General features: G+C 35.2%; 1 protein-coding gene across 1 annotated transcript in view; it reads right to left on the reverse strand.

Moving 5' to 3' along the window:
* Nucleotides 1–824: 824 nt before the first annotated feature.
* The window catches only part of LOC144450371 (uncharacterized), a 191433-nt gene continuing 174034 nt past the window's right edge, over nucleotides 825–18223 (reverse strand). The window contains exon 5 of the mRNA XM_078140974.1: nucleotides 825–932. Within this exon, the coding sequence (XP_077997100.1) occupies nucleotides 825–932 (108 nt within the window). The remainder of the gene's footprint in view (nucleotides 933–18223) is intronic.

An 18223-nucleotide genomic window follows, 5' to 3' on the forward strand; every position in this document is an offset into this window, starting at 1 on the left:
GTATTTTCCCTACGTAGTCTTTTTTCAATCCATTTTCAATATACAGTGGCGCCAAACGTAAAACTTTATTGCGCATGCGAGAGCAAATAAATTTTTAATAGCCGAGGGAAATTGATTCTGACTGAGTAGCACTTGACCCTAAAGCCATGCTATAGGGTCTATGATGAAACATTTATGTCATAGTAACTTGACGATCATATTGAAAATAAAATAGTGTGCCTGATTCAGAGAGCTTTTGACGACGTTTTGTCCAGAAACACGCTCACATTTTCCAATTCACATGGTACCTCACAGATTTACTCCATATTGACTAATTCAGTGATGAACAATTGAGTATCGAATCTTGGCAGGCTTGTAGGTTTTTTAGCCAAACACAATTAAATATATTTAATATTCTTTTCATGTTTATAACATTTTTATTGTAAAGGCAGAAGATGTTCATGATATATGCTTGAAATTGCTATAAAATGGTTGTAAGACTGTCAAGATTAAATCTACTTTAACAAAATATCTATCAGATTTAGAACTATGACAGATGATTAACTTTTTAGAGAATTGTATGCAAATCTTTAAAAAAAAAAGTCTATAAAACTTCTATAGACGAATTTGCGTAAAGCATGTAAAAATCCAACTAATTAAAAGTACTTCAGAATTTCTATAATAGTCTACAAAAGTTCTATAAAACCTTTTTGTAAGGGTAGCTGGTTTTTTATGAAAATATGCAAGTACTTACCTTATCAACTTGACAAATTACAGTCAAATATTCTCTGATGTCACATTGTACACGTCACAGAGTAGATAAATAAGATATTAGTCATCTAAAATCAACTTACGCCATTTACTGAATTTACTTGGGCCCCAGCTTCCAGCAACAATTTACAGATATCCAAATGCCCCTTCCAAGCTCCGAAATGTAGACTTGTCCATTTATCCTATAATCAAAGGATACAAACTTATTAATTCCCCTTTTTATAATATTGCGATGTATTATATCAATAAATATTATTTTAATCTCTTTGTGTAAATATACAAATATTTTCTTGAAATGTTTCCTAAGTCTTATTATTATTATTATATAGATTGATTAATGAGTAAGGTCGGTAATTGTGAGTGACTGTTTGGTCCCACAGCTGCCGACGACAGTGAGCTGGACCCTGCCTGTTGACAAAATGCAGAATGCACACACACAACCACTCATTTGTAATTTGCTGTCTCAATCTTAGTTCTCACTAGATAAGATTATACAAAAATCACCTTCACTCTCTGGAAATTCATTTGGCATGGGTAGCATTTAAAAAAAATGGCAATGGCATGACCTTGTTGGAATTATGGTATATATTCGTGTCCCTGTTTCTTATCTGTAATACTATTCTTTAATATTATTTCATCAAGAGTGATAACATAACTATACATAATACATAATGTATTACCTACCACACAAGTTACAGACCATGTCATGTTCTACTCTTCAATATAAAGGGATTAATACACATTGTACATTTTCTATTTTGGACACTACCCGGTACATGTTATTGACACTAATACAAATCACCACATCTCATCAGACTTCAGTTTGTATTATACATTGTAGGTATTAGCACCTAAAGTTCTGTAACATACCAGTGACTTTACTATATCTACAATGGTAATGCCACTATACCAATGTTATGGACACTACATGGACCGTTTTGTATGTGTTATGCATGTGAAACTCATTTAAAACTTACAAAAACTTTAGCTTTTCGAAAACTTAGAAATATTACCTTCAAGGCTACAACTAATCTACAAATTGCCTTAGTAGACCCACACAAACTCTAGTTCTGCTAGGGGAGATCCCTAGGACTTCCTCACCCCCAGAGGTCACGCATGCAGTCAACCAACAATCAGATACGCCAAAATTTACTTTCATAATGGTATTAAACTTGTCATAAACATTTTAACCAATGGCATTGTAGCACAACTGTACAGTTTTTAAAAAAATGTTTATCCACATGTTGAACCATGCTAGGTATAGGTGGTCATTTGCTGAATGATTATCCAGTTGCCTATCCAACCATGCTGTTATCTTTGCAATATATGCGATCATTTGGCTGTTGGTATGGGCGTGGTCATGTTGCTAGGCACATTAACATACATTTTTTAAAATATTTATTCTTTTGTCTATTAATTCATGTTATCTTTGCAATATATGCGATCGTTTGGCTGTTGGCATGGGCGTGGTCTTGTTGCTAGGCATTTTTAAAATATTTATTCATGTCTATTACTTCCTGTTGTTATCTTTGCAATATACGTGATCATTTGGCGTGGTCTTTTTGCTAAATAAATTTACACAAACTTTATGGAAGTTTTTTCACTTGTCTATTAATCCCTGTTGTTATCTTTGTGAAATACACGACCATTTGGCTGTTGCTATAGGTGTGGTCATGGCTGCTAGGGATATTTGCATACAATCTTTGAATGTTTACTGACTTGTTTGACCAAAATATACTGCAATTTGGTTGTTGGTAAGGGTGTGGTCATGGTTGCTAAGGCCATTTTTACACCTAATTTGCATATCTTTCATGGAATCATTGTATCTTTAGTATTTCTTCATCCATACATCCGTAGATGCATTCCCATTAAATTCCAGCCCTGTCTGCTCAGTGGTTTTGGAATTATTGATTTTTGACCAAAAGACACATTTTTAGCCCTATTTGGATATCACCGATGGGACCATCATGAACAATTCTTTAGTAAAAACACCCTGAAAAACGTTTCACCCAAATTTCAGCCCGATCTGCCCAGTAGTTTCTGAGTTTAAGTTTTTTGACCAAAAATAACATTTTTTTTACCCAAATCTGAAACTGATGGTAAGATCATTTTGATTTGAACAATTTCCCAACTTGACAGCCAAGGTAATGGACCCACCAAATATCATGGCAATCGGTTTTTGACTATACACACACACATCGACACACATATTGACAGACAGACAGACGCCAGGTGATCCCTATAGCAATACTGAACCTCAGTTCAGTTTTGCTAATTATGATGGATTGATTTAGATGTACATGGTACATGGTCAACCTCATTTGCATAATTTTGAATAAAACAAGTTTCGTGTTAAAATCATGACATGATTGACATAATACACAAATATCCTTTACATCTGCCATACTTAGTAGACTGAGTGACCATTATATAATATAGGGTATTGACCAGGAGAAATTACAGTGACAGGGCTAGGGGATAATAGAATAAAGTGGGACCTAATCAAACTTAAGATCATCCAGTATAGCAAGAAAAAAACTAAACATTGTAAACAAAACATTGTTGATCTGGAAAACAGGATTGCCTAATTACAGAGGAAGATTTCCATTTCCCCCAATGAGCTCTACCTCGCCAATCTACCTTGCTTGAGATCTACCTGGTATCAAAAGGGGGAAGGGGAACATTAAGTATTTCCTGAACTTAGAAAAGCATCACAAAAAGAAATGAATGTATAAAGCCACGCACTTGAAGAAAGACCATAATGTAATCATTAACCAGCTAACATAAACTGTATCAGGAATCAGATCTTTCTACTCAAATCTATACGAGGTCCAGCCATTTGGGGAGGAAGAATGGCAATGCTAGGAGACCCTGATACAGAATCTCAGGAATTACTTGATACCATCTTGCAACAGAGAGCTTTTTAATACATTAGCCACGATGACAGTTAATACATCGTCTGCAAATGGTGGGATAACAGTAGAGTTTTCTATAAACATTTTTGGCCATTACTGAATGCTTAGGTGGTGGATTCCTTCAATACGGCTTTTGAACAAAGAGAGTTCTCAATCTCCCAGAAACAAAGTATCATTACTCTGATAGACAAAAGCGCCAATGGTGCTTTAGCACAACTGTTGACAGAACACATTAATTTTCTGTAATGATTATGTGGTCTTTTGTGCTATACATATTTGCATACATTCTTTGAAGGTGTATTCCCGTGCCTTCTCATACATGGTGTTATATCTGCAATATACACAATAATTTAATATTAATATGGGTGTGGTCTTGTTGCTAGGCATATCTACATACAATTTTGCAATGCTCATCCATTTACCTTACCGTCACCAGTGTTATTTTGGCATTATGTCATTGTTTACCTTTATTGCTTAGGGCATTTACACATTTTACATATTTTACAATAATGTTTACTCAATCGCCTACCCATCCCATGTGACTGTTGCTAAGGGCATGGTCATGGTTGCTAGGGCCAATTACATAAGTATGACACATTCACAATTTGCAGACTAACAGTAACACTTTCTGAATTATAACCAAATTTCTTCTCCAGTAGTTCGATAGGTAAAGTTCAATACCAAAATCACTTACAAGACAGAAAGACAGACAGACAGACAGACAGACAGGCAGTTTAACTTGAACCAACCTGTTATTCACTGTTAAAGTTATGAAAACAATGTTTCCAAGCAACCTCAAGGAGAGATTAATTGTAGTGCCATTCACACACACTCGTTACATTATTTTAAGTACCTCATAAAATTGTTAATGGTTTAATGAGATCAAAAAACAATAATTTCTGAACACTCCTAATAATGAACTTGAACAAAAAAGTAAAGATAAGTATGCTTCAGTAAATACTATGAGCAATAATTTCACCCTAAAAATAGTTGAGTAATAACTCTACCCTAAGGGACCGGTCAGTTTCTTCAGCCTGGGGGCGGGGGGTGGATTCTTAACTTGGGCCGACAAAGAGACACTGACCCCCCCCCCCCCATCACTTAATTTTAAAACATGATGACCCCCCCACCCCCCATATATATATAATATTCACATGACAGGTATTTTTTTATCGTGGCTCAGTGTGGATGCTTGACTGTCTTGCATCTACTTTATAAGATCCCAGGTTAGCACTATCATAATTATAATTATTGACTACACAGGGTAAATATATTCCAAAAGGATCTTGACAGTGAAAGATATTGGAAAGCTTGAGCAGGGAATATGTATATCTCTTATGGGGGTCCTGGTGGTTTTTGTACTCTGAAAAGTCAATTTTGAGACTATTTAGACCCTTTCAGACAATAATTTCCAAGCTTTACAAGAAAGACAGCACCAACATGTAAAAAGCAACTACACAGGGTTGAAATATTTTTGAAATATACTTTGATAGCATCTTGACAAAGGGGAAGAGCTTGAAACTGAGATATGTCCACCTCATGTTGGGGATCCAAAGGGGTCTCCCTCTAGAAGCCCTGGAGGATTTTTAATCTTAAAGTCAATTTTTAGGCTATTCAGACCCTTTCAAGCAATAACTTAATCCATGCTTTACAAGACAGCACCATCAAGTATCAGAAACTATTCTTTATAACTTACACAGGATTGAAATATGTTCTTAAAAAGTTAAATGGCATCATTATTTACATGTAGTAAAGGTCAGCACATCTACTAGTAGTATCATTGGTAGGGGAGATTTGGAGTTTAAGGCAATTTTAGACTCCCTTGGCAAACATTTCACATCTTTAAAAGACTATCATCTCAAATTAGAATTCGGTGAAAATATTTAAGAAAAGTTTAATACCATTATGACTGTAAACAGGTTGTTGGCGCATCTGAGTATTGGTTGAATGCTTGAGTGACCTCTGGGGGTGAGGGAGTCCTTGGGCGTTTTCCCCTGGCAGATCTGCAGTTTTTTGCTTCTATTAAGGCAATGTTTAGGTTATTCATAGCCTTTGGGGTAATATTTCCAAGCTTCGAATAGCTAATGTAAATGTAAGTTTTAAACGAGTTTCCCATGTCACATAAAATTGCTCTGTAACATTTGTATAGTGGCATTAATATTGCATGTATAGTAAAGTCACCGGTATGTTAGAGAACTTTAGGTGGTCATACCTAGTGTATAATAGAAACTGGAATCTGATGAGATGTGGTGATTTGTAGTGTCAATAACATGTAGTGTCCAAAAAGAAAGTGTATTCTTCCTTTCTGACAAGTTCATAGTGACGAGTAGGACACATTTTAGATTAACTTCTTTTATAAACTATCTATGAAGATTACCATTATGAAACCTTCAAGTTCACTTTTGCCCCAAAGTGCAATATAAGTGAAGCACTGATTGTGAAACAGCCAAGCATTTACATGACATGTTCTGTAACTAGTGTGGTAGCTAGGTAATACATGTATATGTATATTTATAGTTATGCTTGAACTAATAAGTAAGAATTCATGTAAGAAACAGGGAGAAAAACAAATATTTACATGTACCACATTTCAGACAACTTGCTATATGCCATTGTAGAAAAGGGATTTTTTTTCTTCTATCACAATCCAAAACACAATGACCCCTCCCCTATCCACAAGTTTGAAAAGCGCATGACCCCCCCCCCCCCTACTGCCAATTTCAAAAACAGGGTGACCCCCCTCCCAATCCACCGCCCCCCCCCCCCCGGCCGAAGAAACTGACCGGTCCCTAATATAGTTAAATTCATCTTATCCCCCTGTAAATCTATTGTTTTTGGAAATGTTGTGAAATTAATAGAATAATTTTCCACAATCCAAAGTTTACCAGAATATCTCCATCTACTATGGAATAATATTCCCTCTTACTACTAGCCTGGGTCCCCCTGCAGTCTAACCCTAACTGCATGACTAACATAATTATCATCTACTAGAGATTGCCAGAGTTGAGGAAGCAATGTGAAAGAGGCTTATCAATAATGAACTTGATCAAAATGTAATGTCTCAATGTTGATGATTACGGTATTGCATTTTTGCTCTGGATTGTTTCCAATTTAGTGAGACTTCTGTATGTCCCTCTCATAATATGACTTTTAACTAAGAATTAAGATAAAACACAAAAACTCTGCCATTTGTTAATTGACCTTACTGATAAGTAATGAGTATTTATTTTGGATTTAAGCAACTTTCCTTTAGGTCTGTTCATATTGCTTGAATACAATTGTAAATTAACTTTGAATAAACACAGGTAATCCCCTAGGATAATCACATCTCTAGTCTGTGCATAAATATGTACTTTTCCATATATTGAAATGTCACCATGCATTAAAAGCTTGATTAGGCCAAATAAAAAACATTCTTTGGTTCCGGTTACCCAACCCCCACCTATTTTTTCACGCCGACCCTAAATTTTGTTTTTAGGTATTCGCGAAAAATAATAATAACATTGCGAAAATCGTGAAATCTCACAAGAAATAGTGGGTGCGGAAACTGACATCAACTTAAAAAAGACAATATAAAACTATTCTGTAATGGCTGTACATCTGTCACTTCCTGCATGTATGTACAATAACGATTATTCTTAACGATTATTTTTTTCGGTGTTCTGCAAAAATAAACTTGGTCTGTCTATTTTACTTTTTTAGAATATAGCGCCAATGGCATTGTAGCACAACTGTATTTAGGTGTTGTTATGGGCGTAGTCTTGTTGCTAGACATATCGCATCCATATTTTTGAATCTGTATTCAACTTGCTACCCATCCTTGTTGTTATATTTGTAATATGCATCATTTCACTGTTGCTAACGGTCTTGGTTGCAAAGGCACATTGTGTCATAATATTTTAAACAATAACTGGAGAATAACACCTCCTGAAACATCCCCACCACATTTCAACCCAATTCACCATTCAATTTAAAGATATAAGTTTTTGACAACAATTGTCATTTTTAGACCTAATTTGCATATCACAGATGGTATCATCCTGTTATGAATACAGCTCCACTGACACATCCCCAGATGCATCCACATTAAATTTCAGCCCAATCTGCTTTGTTTTAGAATTATAGAGTTTGACCAAAATGTTCATATCATTAATGGGATGGATCATCATGTTATGAACAATTCTTAATCTAAACATCATCAACTTTCAACGAAATCTGCTAAATTATTTTGGAATTATAGATTTTTGACCAAAAAGACACATTTTTAGCCCTAATTTGTATATAACTGATGGGGTCATCATGCTGTGACCAATTCCTAATATAAGCATCCTGAAGAATATTCCAGCGACATTTCAGCCCAATATGCTCAGAAGTTTTGGAATTAAAGATTTTTGACCAAAAAGACGCCCCTTTAGACCTAATTTGCATATCATTGATAGGATCATGATGTTATTAACAGTTCATAATCTAAACACCACTAAGAGTGTTCTCATCAAATTTCAGACCGATCTGCCAAGTATTTTTTTAGTTTCAAATCACACATCAGTGGTAAGATCATTTTGAATTGAACAATTTCCCAACTAAACGCCCAAGGTAATATACCCACTAAATATCATGTCAATTGGTTGAGCTGTTAAGTTGTTTACACACACACACACACATACACACACATCCAAAGACAGACAGATGGACAGACAGACAGACAGACAAACCCTTTGCCATGACTGTATCACTACTGAACCTAAGAAGTTGAGTTGTGCTAAAAAAAAAAACCAACAACATAGTACAGTTGTTTTCTTGAAAAAAATACAGGGTTTATGCACACAACATTTCTCAGACATCATTATGGACATGAGATCTCAAAACAAAACTTCATATAATTCCTGATTAAACCTGCACTAGCTGCATTATTTTTGCATTTTGTTCATCACAACAATGAACAATGTATTCGTATAAATATGTTCAATAACTTATTAAATGAGATTGTACTTATTAATTTGTGGTCAATTATATCTATAAGTAGTATAATCTTGGGTTGAAATCTTTGCCGTTGGGAAATGTGTAATGCTCCACTAGCTGAATTTCAGGAATTTTTTCATCAAGACATCAACAATATATACCTGTTCAATAACTTATAAAATGACATAATGTTAATTTCTGCTTAGTTAAATGTGTATGCAGTATAACAACGTTAGGGGCACTGATATATTGTATGTACAATCAATCACTATAATTGTATTTTATTGTGTGCACACCTATGCATATATGTACACACAGATGTTTACATTCACATTCACATTCACTATACTGCAGGGTGTACTATATACTGATATAATCGTTAAACAAGTTTCAACAAGTGACATATCAGTCAGAATAGCTCCGCTTTTTTTTATTTGTTAGTCTGTTGTTGTTGGTGGTGGTGTTGGAGGGGGGGGGGGGTTAACATGTTGTAGTGGTTCTGTTGTCCACTATGAAGTTTCGTTTTAGCAAAGTAATAAAGTGGTTAGTGTTTTCATATGATGACTCACACACACTAACGAACACATTTCACACAGAAAGTTGGTAAAATATAGTACTTTATAGTCATATTACAAAAATTCTATTTTTACCTTTATTTTTGCATATTTATAACCAAATCAATGTGTGTTCAACAAACTTATATCTGCTCATTCCAAGACACCTACACAACAAATTCGATTGGCCCAGTAGTTTTAGAGAAGATTTTTTAAGCATTTTTACCCCCAATTCTGTTTTTTACATCTAATTTGCATATTAATAAACCACTCAATTTGTCTTGTACAAACTTAGATCTGCTCATCCCAAAGACATCCAAACAACAAATTTCAACTCATTTGGTCCAGTAGTTTTGGAGCAGAAAATTTTTGAAGCATTTTTACAAAAAATCTAATTTTAGACCTAATTTGCATATTAATAACCCAGTCATATTGTCTTGAACAAACTTATATCTACTCATCCCAAGACACTCACATAATAAATTTCAACTCAATTGGCTTGGTAATTTTGGAGAAGATTTTTGAAACATTTTTACAAAAATTTATATTTTAGACCTAACTTGCATATTTATTAGCTGACTATGTATGTTTACATAATTATATACCTATAATACTTTTATGTGATGACCTTTGACCTTGGAATTTGTGCTGACCAATGTAACTAAACATTATAAATCTATAATGAAAGTTTGGACAAACAATTATATTATGAAGTATAGAAGATACATGTAGCTGGTTGTTGACAAACATTGTGCCCCCAGTGGCAAGACTTACTGTTTTTTTGGTCAAAATTTGTCATGGAAGACAGGGAGAACAAATGAAACATGCTACTAACTGGAGATAAGTGTAAGTTTGTTGAGAACTAAGTCTTTTTACCAAAACAGTTTATAAACCTTGCACATACTCAGAATGGTTAACCTAGAAATGTTTGATGTTTATAAGAGAATAATTTGAATTGGTAGTGAAAGCACTTCCTCAATAATTTCACTAACCAAATTAAAAGAATAAAATTGTCACCAATTCCATGAATAAATACAGTTTTGCTTACAGATTGATACATGAGAAAAGATTTGCCGATTTGTTCTAGCATGGAAGTATCACCCACCATTCTAGAATGGTAAACTCCAAACAAATTTGTCTTTACAGATGTCACATACATGTACATGTGTAATCTTATTGAATACATATTTCATTCAATAAGCCATTTGTGATAGTTTTGATTAGAATGGAATTCAATGCAAGGATTACATTTCATGTTAAAACAACATTACATAGTTCGTTGCAATACATGAATGGGGGGGGATTGTTCCATTGGGCCGACAAAAAGTCACTGAACCCCCTCCCCTATATATAACCAAAAACATGCTAAAGCACGATAACCCCCCCCCACACACACACACACACACACACACACACACACACATCATATTCACATGACAGGTACTTTTTTATCATAACTCAGTGTGGACTACTTGACAGTCTTGCAAATACATTATAAGATTTCAGGTTAGGATTATCATAAAATTATTGACTACACAGGGTAAATATATTCCAAGAAGGGTTTAATAGAATCTTGAGTGAAAAGAAGGGGGAAAGTTTGAGAAGAGAATGTATACATCTCTCATGGGGGTCTGAGGGGAAGCCCTGGAGGTTTTTTACTCTGGAAAGTAAATTTTGAGACTATTCAGACACTTTCAGATAATAATTTTCAAGCTTTACAAGACAGCACCAACATGTACAAAACAACTACATAGGGTTGAAATATTTTTGAAATATAGTTTTTATAGCACCTTGACGGAATAGCTTGAGACTGGGATGTGTCCACCTCATGTGGGGGGGGGGGGGTCCTAGGGGTCTCATCCTAAAAGCCCTGCAGATTATTTTTACTCTTAAAGCCAATTTTAGGCTATTCAGACCCTTTCAAGCAATACATGTAACCTCCAAGCTTTACAAGACAGCACCATCAAGTATCAGAAACTATTCTTTATACCTTACTTAGGGTTTAAATATGTTCTTAAAAAGTTAAATGGCATTATTATAATAAAGGTCAGCACATCTAATGGTAGTACCATTGGTAAGGGAGATTTGGAGTTTTAAGGCAATTTTAGACTATCTTGGCAAACATTTCACTCCTTTAATATTTGATCACTCATCGTTGAAAGATGGTGCTGTGGTAGGCGATAGAATGCTATGAGGTTCGACACATCTTCCCATCTTTGAGAACAGATATGTCAAACCTTGTAGCCCTATAGTGCATACATCCAATGTTAGCATAACCATGGCTGGCCACAGTACCATATATAACCACACGTTGTTACAGTTTGTAATATCAAAACTAGGCAAAGCCCATAAGGTCACGCAGGGTAGATTCATTTGTGACCAGCTACCTCACGATGATATTGTAGATAGCACCCTCTGCGTGGAGATGTACACAGTATATAGAACACGCATACGAAGTCATTGTGCTGCAACGCATCCTTCCAAAAAACATCACATAGTATATAGGACGCACATGTGTACTAGTCATTGAGCCACTACAAGCTATTACAGTGCCCAATTCATAAATTCAAAGTTGATGTAATAATGATAATTTTTTTGTCCAAAAGTCAGACATTGCTCAAATAAATATTGCAAAATGAATAGAAAATACTTTAGATCACAAGGTGTTTGTGCTAATGTATTAAACAAACTAAATTTATGATTGAACAGTTACTTGAATATGAATAAAGTGGAGCATATATACTCTGCACCAAGCTTATGAAGAAAAAAACAACACTTTTCAGATGCCAAGGATCAATATTTGTTCTGTAAGTCATAATATAAATATCATAACTAGGCAAACCCCTTAAGCTCCCACAGGGTAGATTAATTCATGACTGGCTGCCTAATGATGATATCGTAGATAGCGCCCTTCGCGTGGAAAATGTGCATAAGTATTTAGAATATGCATGCATAGTCATTGTACCGCAATGCATCCTTGGGTAAAACCATAAAAAAAAACATCGCATAGTATATAGGACGCGCATGCGTACTAGTCATTGAGCCACTATGCAGCAGCTTCGCGGCTGCTGCGCAAGCATCCCCAGTACAATGCATGTGTACACTACAGGTTAATAGCTGAAAATAAACTTTACCATATACCACATTTTGCCTAGCATCGACTCAAGAAACTACGTAGGTATAGTGAAGCTACATGTATTTTATCATACTCGTAGGACATGCAATTGTGTAGTACAAGTACAGTTTTTTGCTGCATTCTGAGTGAGAGATAGTCCTGCTTGCAGACGGTGCATGCGTTTCGCCCAGTTAAGCCAGGGACAACTTACTCCATATGCAAACAGGACTAAGCAAGAGAGTGCTGACCGGACCGGTTGTTGATCGTATAAATTACTGCTCGAAACTGCATGGGGCAGAAATTAGACTGCCCGGATAAAGCTAGGGGTTCAATGCTACAAATGTATATGTATAGAGTAGACAGAAAAAAAAATGCAATCAGGCTTCTACTAGTAATTATTGTGGTTTTGGTATATTGACGCTAGTACATGGTATCTCAATGTAGCACACTTGTGTGGTTTCACACAACTTAATTGTCAGCAAAACTACTAGTATTCTTTTGTTTACATTACTGTAAATTTACCAACCCATCTCACCTTTTTCTCTAGTCTAACAATATAGCTTCCGCTAATTTCTAAAGTACAGCCATTTTTGTTTTGTTTCCTTTTTAGCACAACTGAACCAATAAGGTTCAGTAGTGTTGTAGGCATGGCAAAGTGTCTGTATGTATGTATGTATGTATGTATGTATGTATGTATGTATGTATGTATGTGTGTATGTATGTATGTATGTATGTATGTATGTATGTATGTGTGTGTCTGTGACACTGTGCATTTGACACTGTATCACACAACCAACTCTTACTCAAATTAGCACAATATGGTGTAGATGGTAAAATCAACAAATGTCTCATTTCATTCCTAAAAGAACGTAAACAACGGGTTGTAGTGGGTGGAGAACGTTCCACATGGGCAGATATGGAATCAGGCATCCCACAGGGAACAGTACTCGGACCACTGTTATTTCTCATATACATCAACGACCTACATGAAAACTTACACTCAACTGTACGACTGTTCGCAGATTGACTGCATAATTTATAGAAACATCAATAGTAAACATGACACTAAAACACTCCAGGAAGACCTAGACACATTATCTGAATGGGAAACCAAGTGGCAAATGAAATTCAATCTAGATAAATGTTATGTATTACAAATTCCATCATCATCAAGGTCAGAAATCATCACCAAATATGGATTAGACAACTCTATTTTACAGGAGACAAAAACTCATCCATATCTAGGGGTGTAGACATTCATCAAAATCTCAAATGGAACACACATGTAAACATAATAACAACATCTGCAGGATGAACCCTTGGGTTTCATTCGCAGGAACCTAGGCTCATGTACAAGATCAAATAAAAAAGCAGCATACATCTCTCACGCCAACCCTAGAGTACTGCTCTGCAGTGTGGGATAACTACACTAAAGAATTAGTACAAAAGGTAGGCAAAATACAGAGAAGGGCAGCAAGAATGCTCTACAACAACTATGACTGGAAAACGAGTGTAACAGAACTCATAAACGAATTGGAATGGGAGAATCTATCAACGAGAACGAGAACATCAAGACTTAGCATATTAGACAAAGCCACAGGGGACCATTTGGCACTGCTGGTACAAAACTACCTGTCACCAACTCAATGACAAACTCGGCATACACACTCTAAAAGCTTCATACAACACCAGGCACGCATACACTACTGTCACAAATACTCAATTTATTCCACGGACCATCAGATATAATCAACATAACAGATTCAGAACAATTCAAACATTGTCAAGCATAATCAACATTCAACAGAACACAGGACAACAACATCAAGGACTAATAACAATCATTGCACACATCACATCCTACTCGTTTTGTTCCACTAGGGACGTTGAGTAGTATCCTAAAGAAGAAGAAAAAAAGTGTGGATGGATATGCCAAGTAGGGCTAAATATGTTTATGGTCAAAAAATTTTAATTTCCAAAACTACTCAGCAGACTGGGCTGAAATTTAATGGGGATGCATCTAGGGGTGTACAGATAAAGAAATAGTAAGCATATAATGATCTCATCAGTGATATGCAAGTTAGGTGTAAAAATGTGAATTTTGGTTAAAAATTTATATTTCAAAAAGTACTTGGTCAATGAGACTGAAACTTGGTGAGATGTTTCTAGAAGTGCAACAACCAAATAGCAGTATATTTTGGTCAAAAATAATAACATCATCTACTAGGCAAGTGAGTAAACATTCACAAAGATAACAGGGATTCTTAGACAAGTGAACAAACATTCAAAAGGTGTATGCAAATATGTCTGACTAACTGGAGATAAGTGTAAGTTTGTTGAGAACTAAGTCTTTTTACCAAAACAGTTTATAAACCTTGCACATACTCAGAATGGTTAACCTAGAAATGTTTGATGTTTATAAGAGAATAATTTGAATTGGTAGTGAAAGCACTTCCTCAATAATTTCACTAACCAAATTAAAAGAATAAAATTGTCACCAATTCCATGAATAAATACAGTTTTGCTTACAGATTGATACATGAGAAAAGATTTGCCGATTTGTTCTAGCATGGAAGTATCACCCACCATTCTAGAATGGTAAACTCCAAACAAATTTGTCTTTACAGATGTCACATACATGTACATGTGTAATCTTATTGAATACATATTTCATTCAATAAGCCATTTGTGATAGTTTTGATTAGAATGGAATTCAATGCAAGGATTACATTTCATGTTAAAACAACATTACAGAGTTCGTTGCAATACATGAATGGGGGGGATTGTTCCATTGACAAACTCGGCATACACACTCTAAAAGCTTCATACAACACCAGGCACGCATACACTACTGTCACAAATACTCAATTTATTCCACGGACCATCAGATATAATCAACATAACAGATTCAGAACAATTCAAACATTGTCAAGCATAATCAACATTCAACAGAACACAGGACAACAACATCAAGGACTAATAACAATCATTGCACACATCACATCCTACTCGTTTTGTTCCACTAGGGACGTTGAGTAGTATCCTAAAGAAGAAGAAAAAAAGTGTGGATGGATATGCCAAGTAGGGCTAAATATGTTTATGGTCAAAAAATTTTAATTTCCAAAACTACTCAGCAGACTGGGCTGAAATTTAATGGGGATGCATCTAGGGGTGTACAGATAAAGAAATAGTAAGCATATAATGATCTCATCAGTGATATGCAAGTTAGGTGTAAAAATGTGAATTTTGGTTAAAAATTTATATTTCAAAAAGTACTTGGTCAATGAGACTGAAACTTGGTGAGATGTTTCTAGAAGTGCAACAACCAAATAGCAGTATATTTTGGTCAAAAATAATAACATCATCTACTAGGCAAGTGAGTAAACATTCACAAAGATAACAGGGATTCTTAGACAAGTGAACAAACATTCAAAAGGTGTATGCAAATATGTCTAGCAACAAAACCACACCCATAGCAACAGCCAAATGATCAATTATATTGCAAAGATAACATCAGGGATTCATAGACTAAAAACTGTACAATTGGGCTACAACGGAATTGGTGCTGTTTTTCAATATCACAACATTTCAACATGGGGGGGGGGGGATTCCGTCAATTGTAGTGATTAAACAGCTTTAGACAATAGGTTCATCTCCATTTCAAATGTTTTACAGAGAAGATATGCATTACTGTTTTAGGATTCATTGGAAGATTATTTGTGTGTATACACTATGTTGGTTGACTATATGTAAATCATTGTACATTTACTACATGTATATATGCACATACCTTCAAGTTACATCAGCCTCTTTCCATGACTGTATTTGCCATGATTGAATTAGTGATTACTGAAATATATTTCTATTTTCTATAGGCACATTACTAACACCTATGTGTACATCTTTTCTCAGGGTTCCTCAGAAGACTATAAAAGGCAGGGGTCCCGAGGGGTAGGGGTCATTGCAGGTCACAGGGGCAAGGTAAAGCAGAGAGTAGTGGAAGAGGGGGGCATGGTGAAAACGGTGGGGGGACGGGTAGGAGAAAAAGCTGCAAATAACCTAATGGCAGAAATGTTAGAGCATGAAAGAAGGTAAACAAGATTACATGTAAGACTTAGTACATATCTGTATATATTCATACTGTTGTATACTTAATTTTACAAAATCTCAACGACAGTGAGACTTGCAAAAAATATAAAGGAAATTGAACTGTGATTCTTCTTTGGAAATTTAACTTGTGAAGAATGTGATAATGCTAAGCTTTGAGAAGAGAATCTTACTGCACAAGAGCTTATTAGACATGTTAATGAAATAGTTCCTATTATTACACAAGTCAAGCTAGATTTGTGACGTTTCCCAATTTGTTTATATACAATGTAGTCTACAAAGTACCTTTTTCTGAGTACAGTGAATGGGCACTTGTCTAAGTTCAGTTTCAATTTCTGAATTCAAAGTTCCTTAAAGATAGTATAATATCATCCATGCCATAGCGTCATGTCAATCATTGATGGAGTTCAATCCCATTTCATGAGAAATGACAGTATGTACATTTGTATATTTTTATATTGATATGTATAGTGCTATATTCTGATCACTGTAACTGTAGTATATATCTTATAGAATATGTAGCATGAATCCCTGACAATAAATACACTCATAGTTTTTGAGATCATAGTTTTTGAAAAATTAAGTGTATGCACCACCATTACAATTGAACCATTGATTTTTCATGCTTTGAATATGCAAAATACAGTATCAACAATCAAAATAATATTAATTTTTGAGTGGTCACCAAGTGTGCACCTACCATCTAATTCGTATGGACTTTGCATACAATGCGGAGCAATAGGATGCCAAAATCACAAAATGATGCTAAGCTAGACAATACAGTTAGTCAAAATGAAATGTGTTGCTCCCCTCATATCATTTCCTAAAATATAGCCCCCCCCCCCCCGAAACAATTTCCAACGAGCATTTGTCGGGTATGACTCAGCCCCCCCCCCCCCACAATAGATGTTTCCAGAGAATTGCCACAAGTCATGGTAGTGTGATGTATTAGATTGTATGAAATATCGTGGCAATGGCATTGTAGAACAACTGTATAATTGATTGAACATTTGCATCCATTATTTGAATGTTTATCTATTTGTCTATTAACCCCTTGTTATTTTTCAGTGATCATTTGGCTGTTGTCAAGAAAGTGGTATAGTTGCTAGGCACATTTACAAACATTTTTGAATGTTATTCAATTCAATTGTCTATTAATACATATCGTTATCTTTGCAATATACTGGATTGTTTGGTTGTTGCTATGGGTGTGGTCCTGTTGCTAGGTACATTTACATACACTTGTCGAATGTTTATTCAAATGTCTATATATCACTTTTGTTATCTTTGCAATATGCATGATCATTTGGCTGTTGCTATGGGCGTGTTGTTGTTGCTAGGTTCATTTGCATACATTTGCATACAATTTTTAAAATGTTGTTCACTTGTCTAAAAATACCTGTTGTCATCTTTGTGAAAAACACCACCGTTTGGCTGTTGCCATGGGTGTGGTCATGGTTGCTAAGGATATTTGCATACATTCTTTGAATGCTTACTCATTTGCCTACCTGATGATGTTGTTATTTGACCAAAACACACTTCCATTTGGTTGTTGCTATGTCATTGTTGCGAGGGCAAAAATGTTTTACAGATCATCTGCAGAATAACAATGCTAAGAACATTCCCACCAAATTTCAGGCCAAGCTGCCCTGTAGTTTTGGATTTTAACTTTTTTGACCAAAAATCATGATTTTGACCCAAAACTGGCTCTAAGTCGGCTAAATTGCATCGTATCCCAAAACAAATTGACGCGCATATGTAAGTAATAGTTCATTATCCATTTACTAAGTTTGAAAGAAATCTATCAATGAATGTCCAAGATA

The sequence above is a fragment of the Glandiceps talaboti genome, chromosome 19 (genome assembly GCF_964340395.1).
Source record: "Glandiceps talaboti chromosome 19, keGlaTala1.1, whole genome shotgun sequence".
In the NCBI taxonomy this organism is placed as follows: Eukaryota; Metazoa; Hemichordata; class Enteropneusta; family Spengelidae; genus Glandiceps; species Glandiceps talaboti.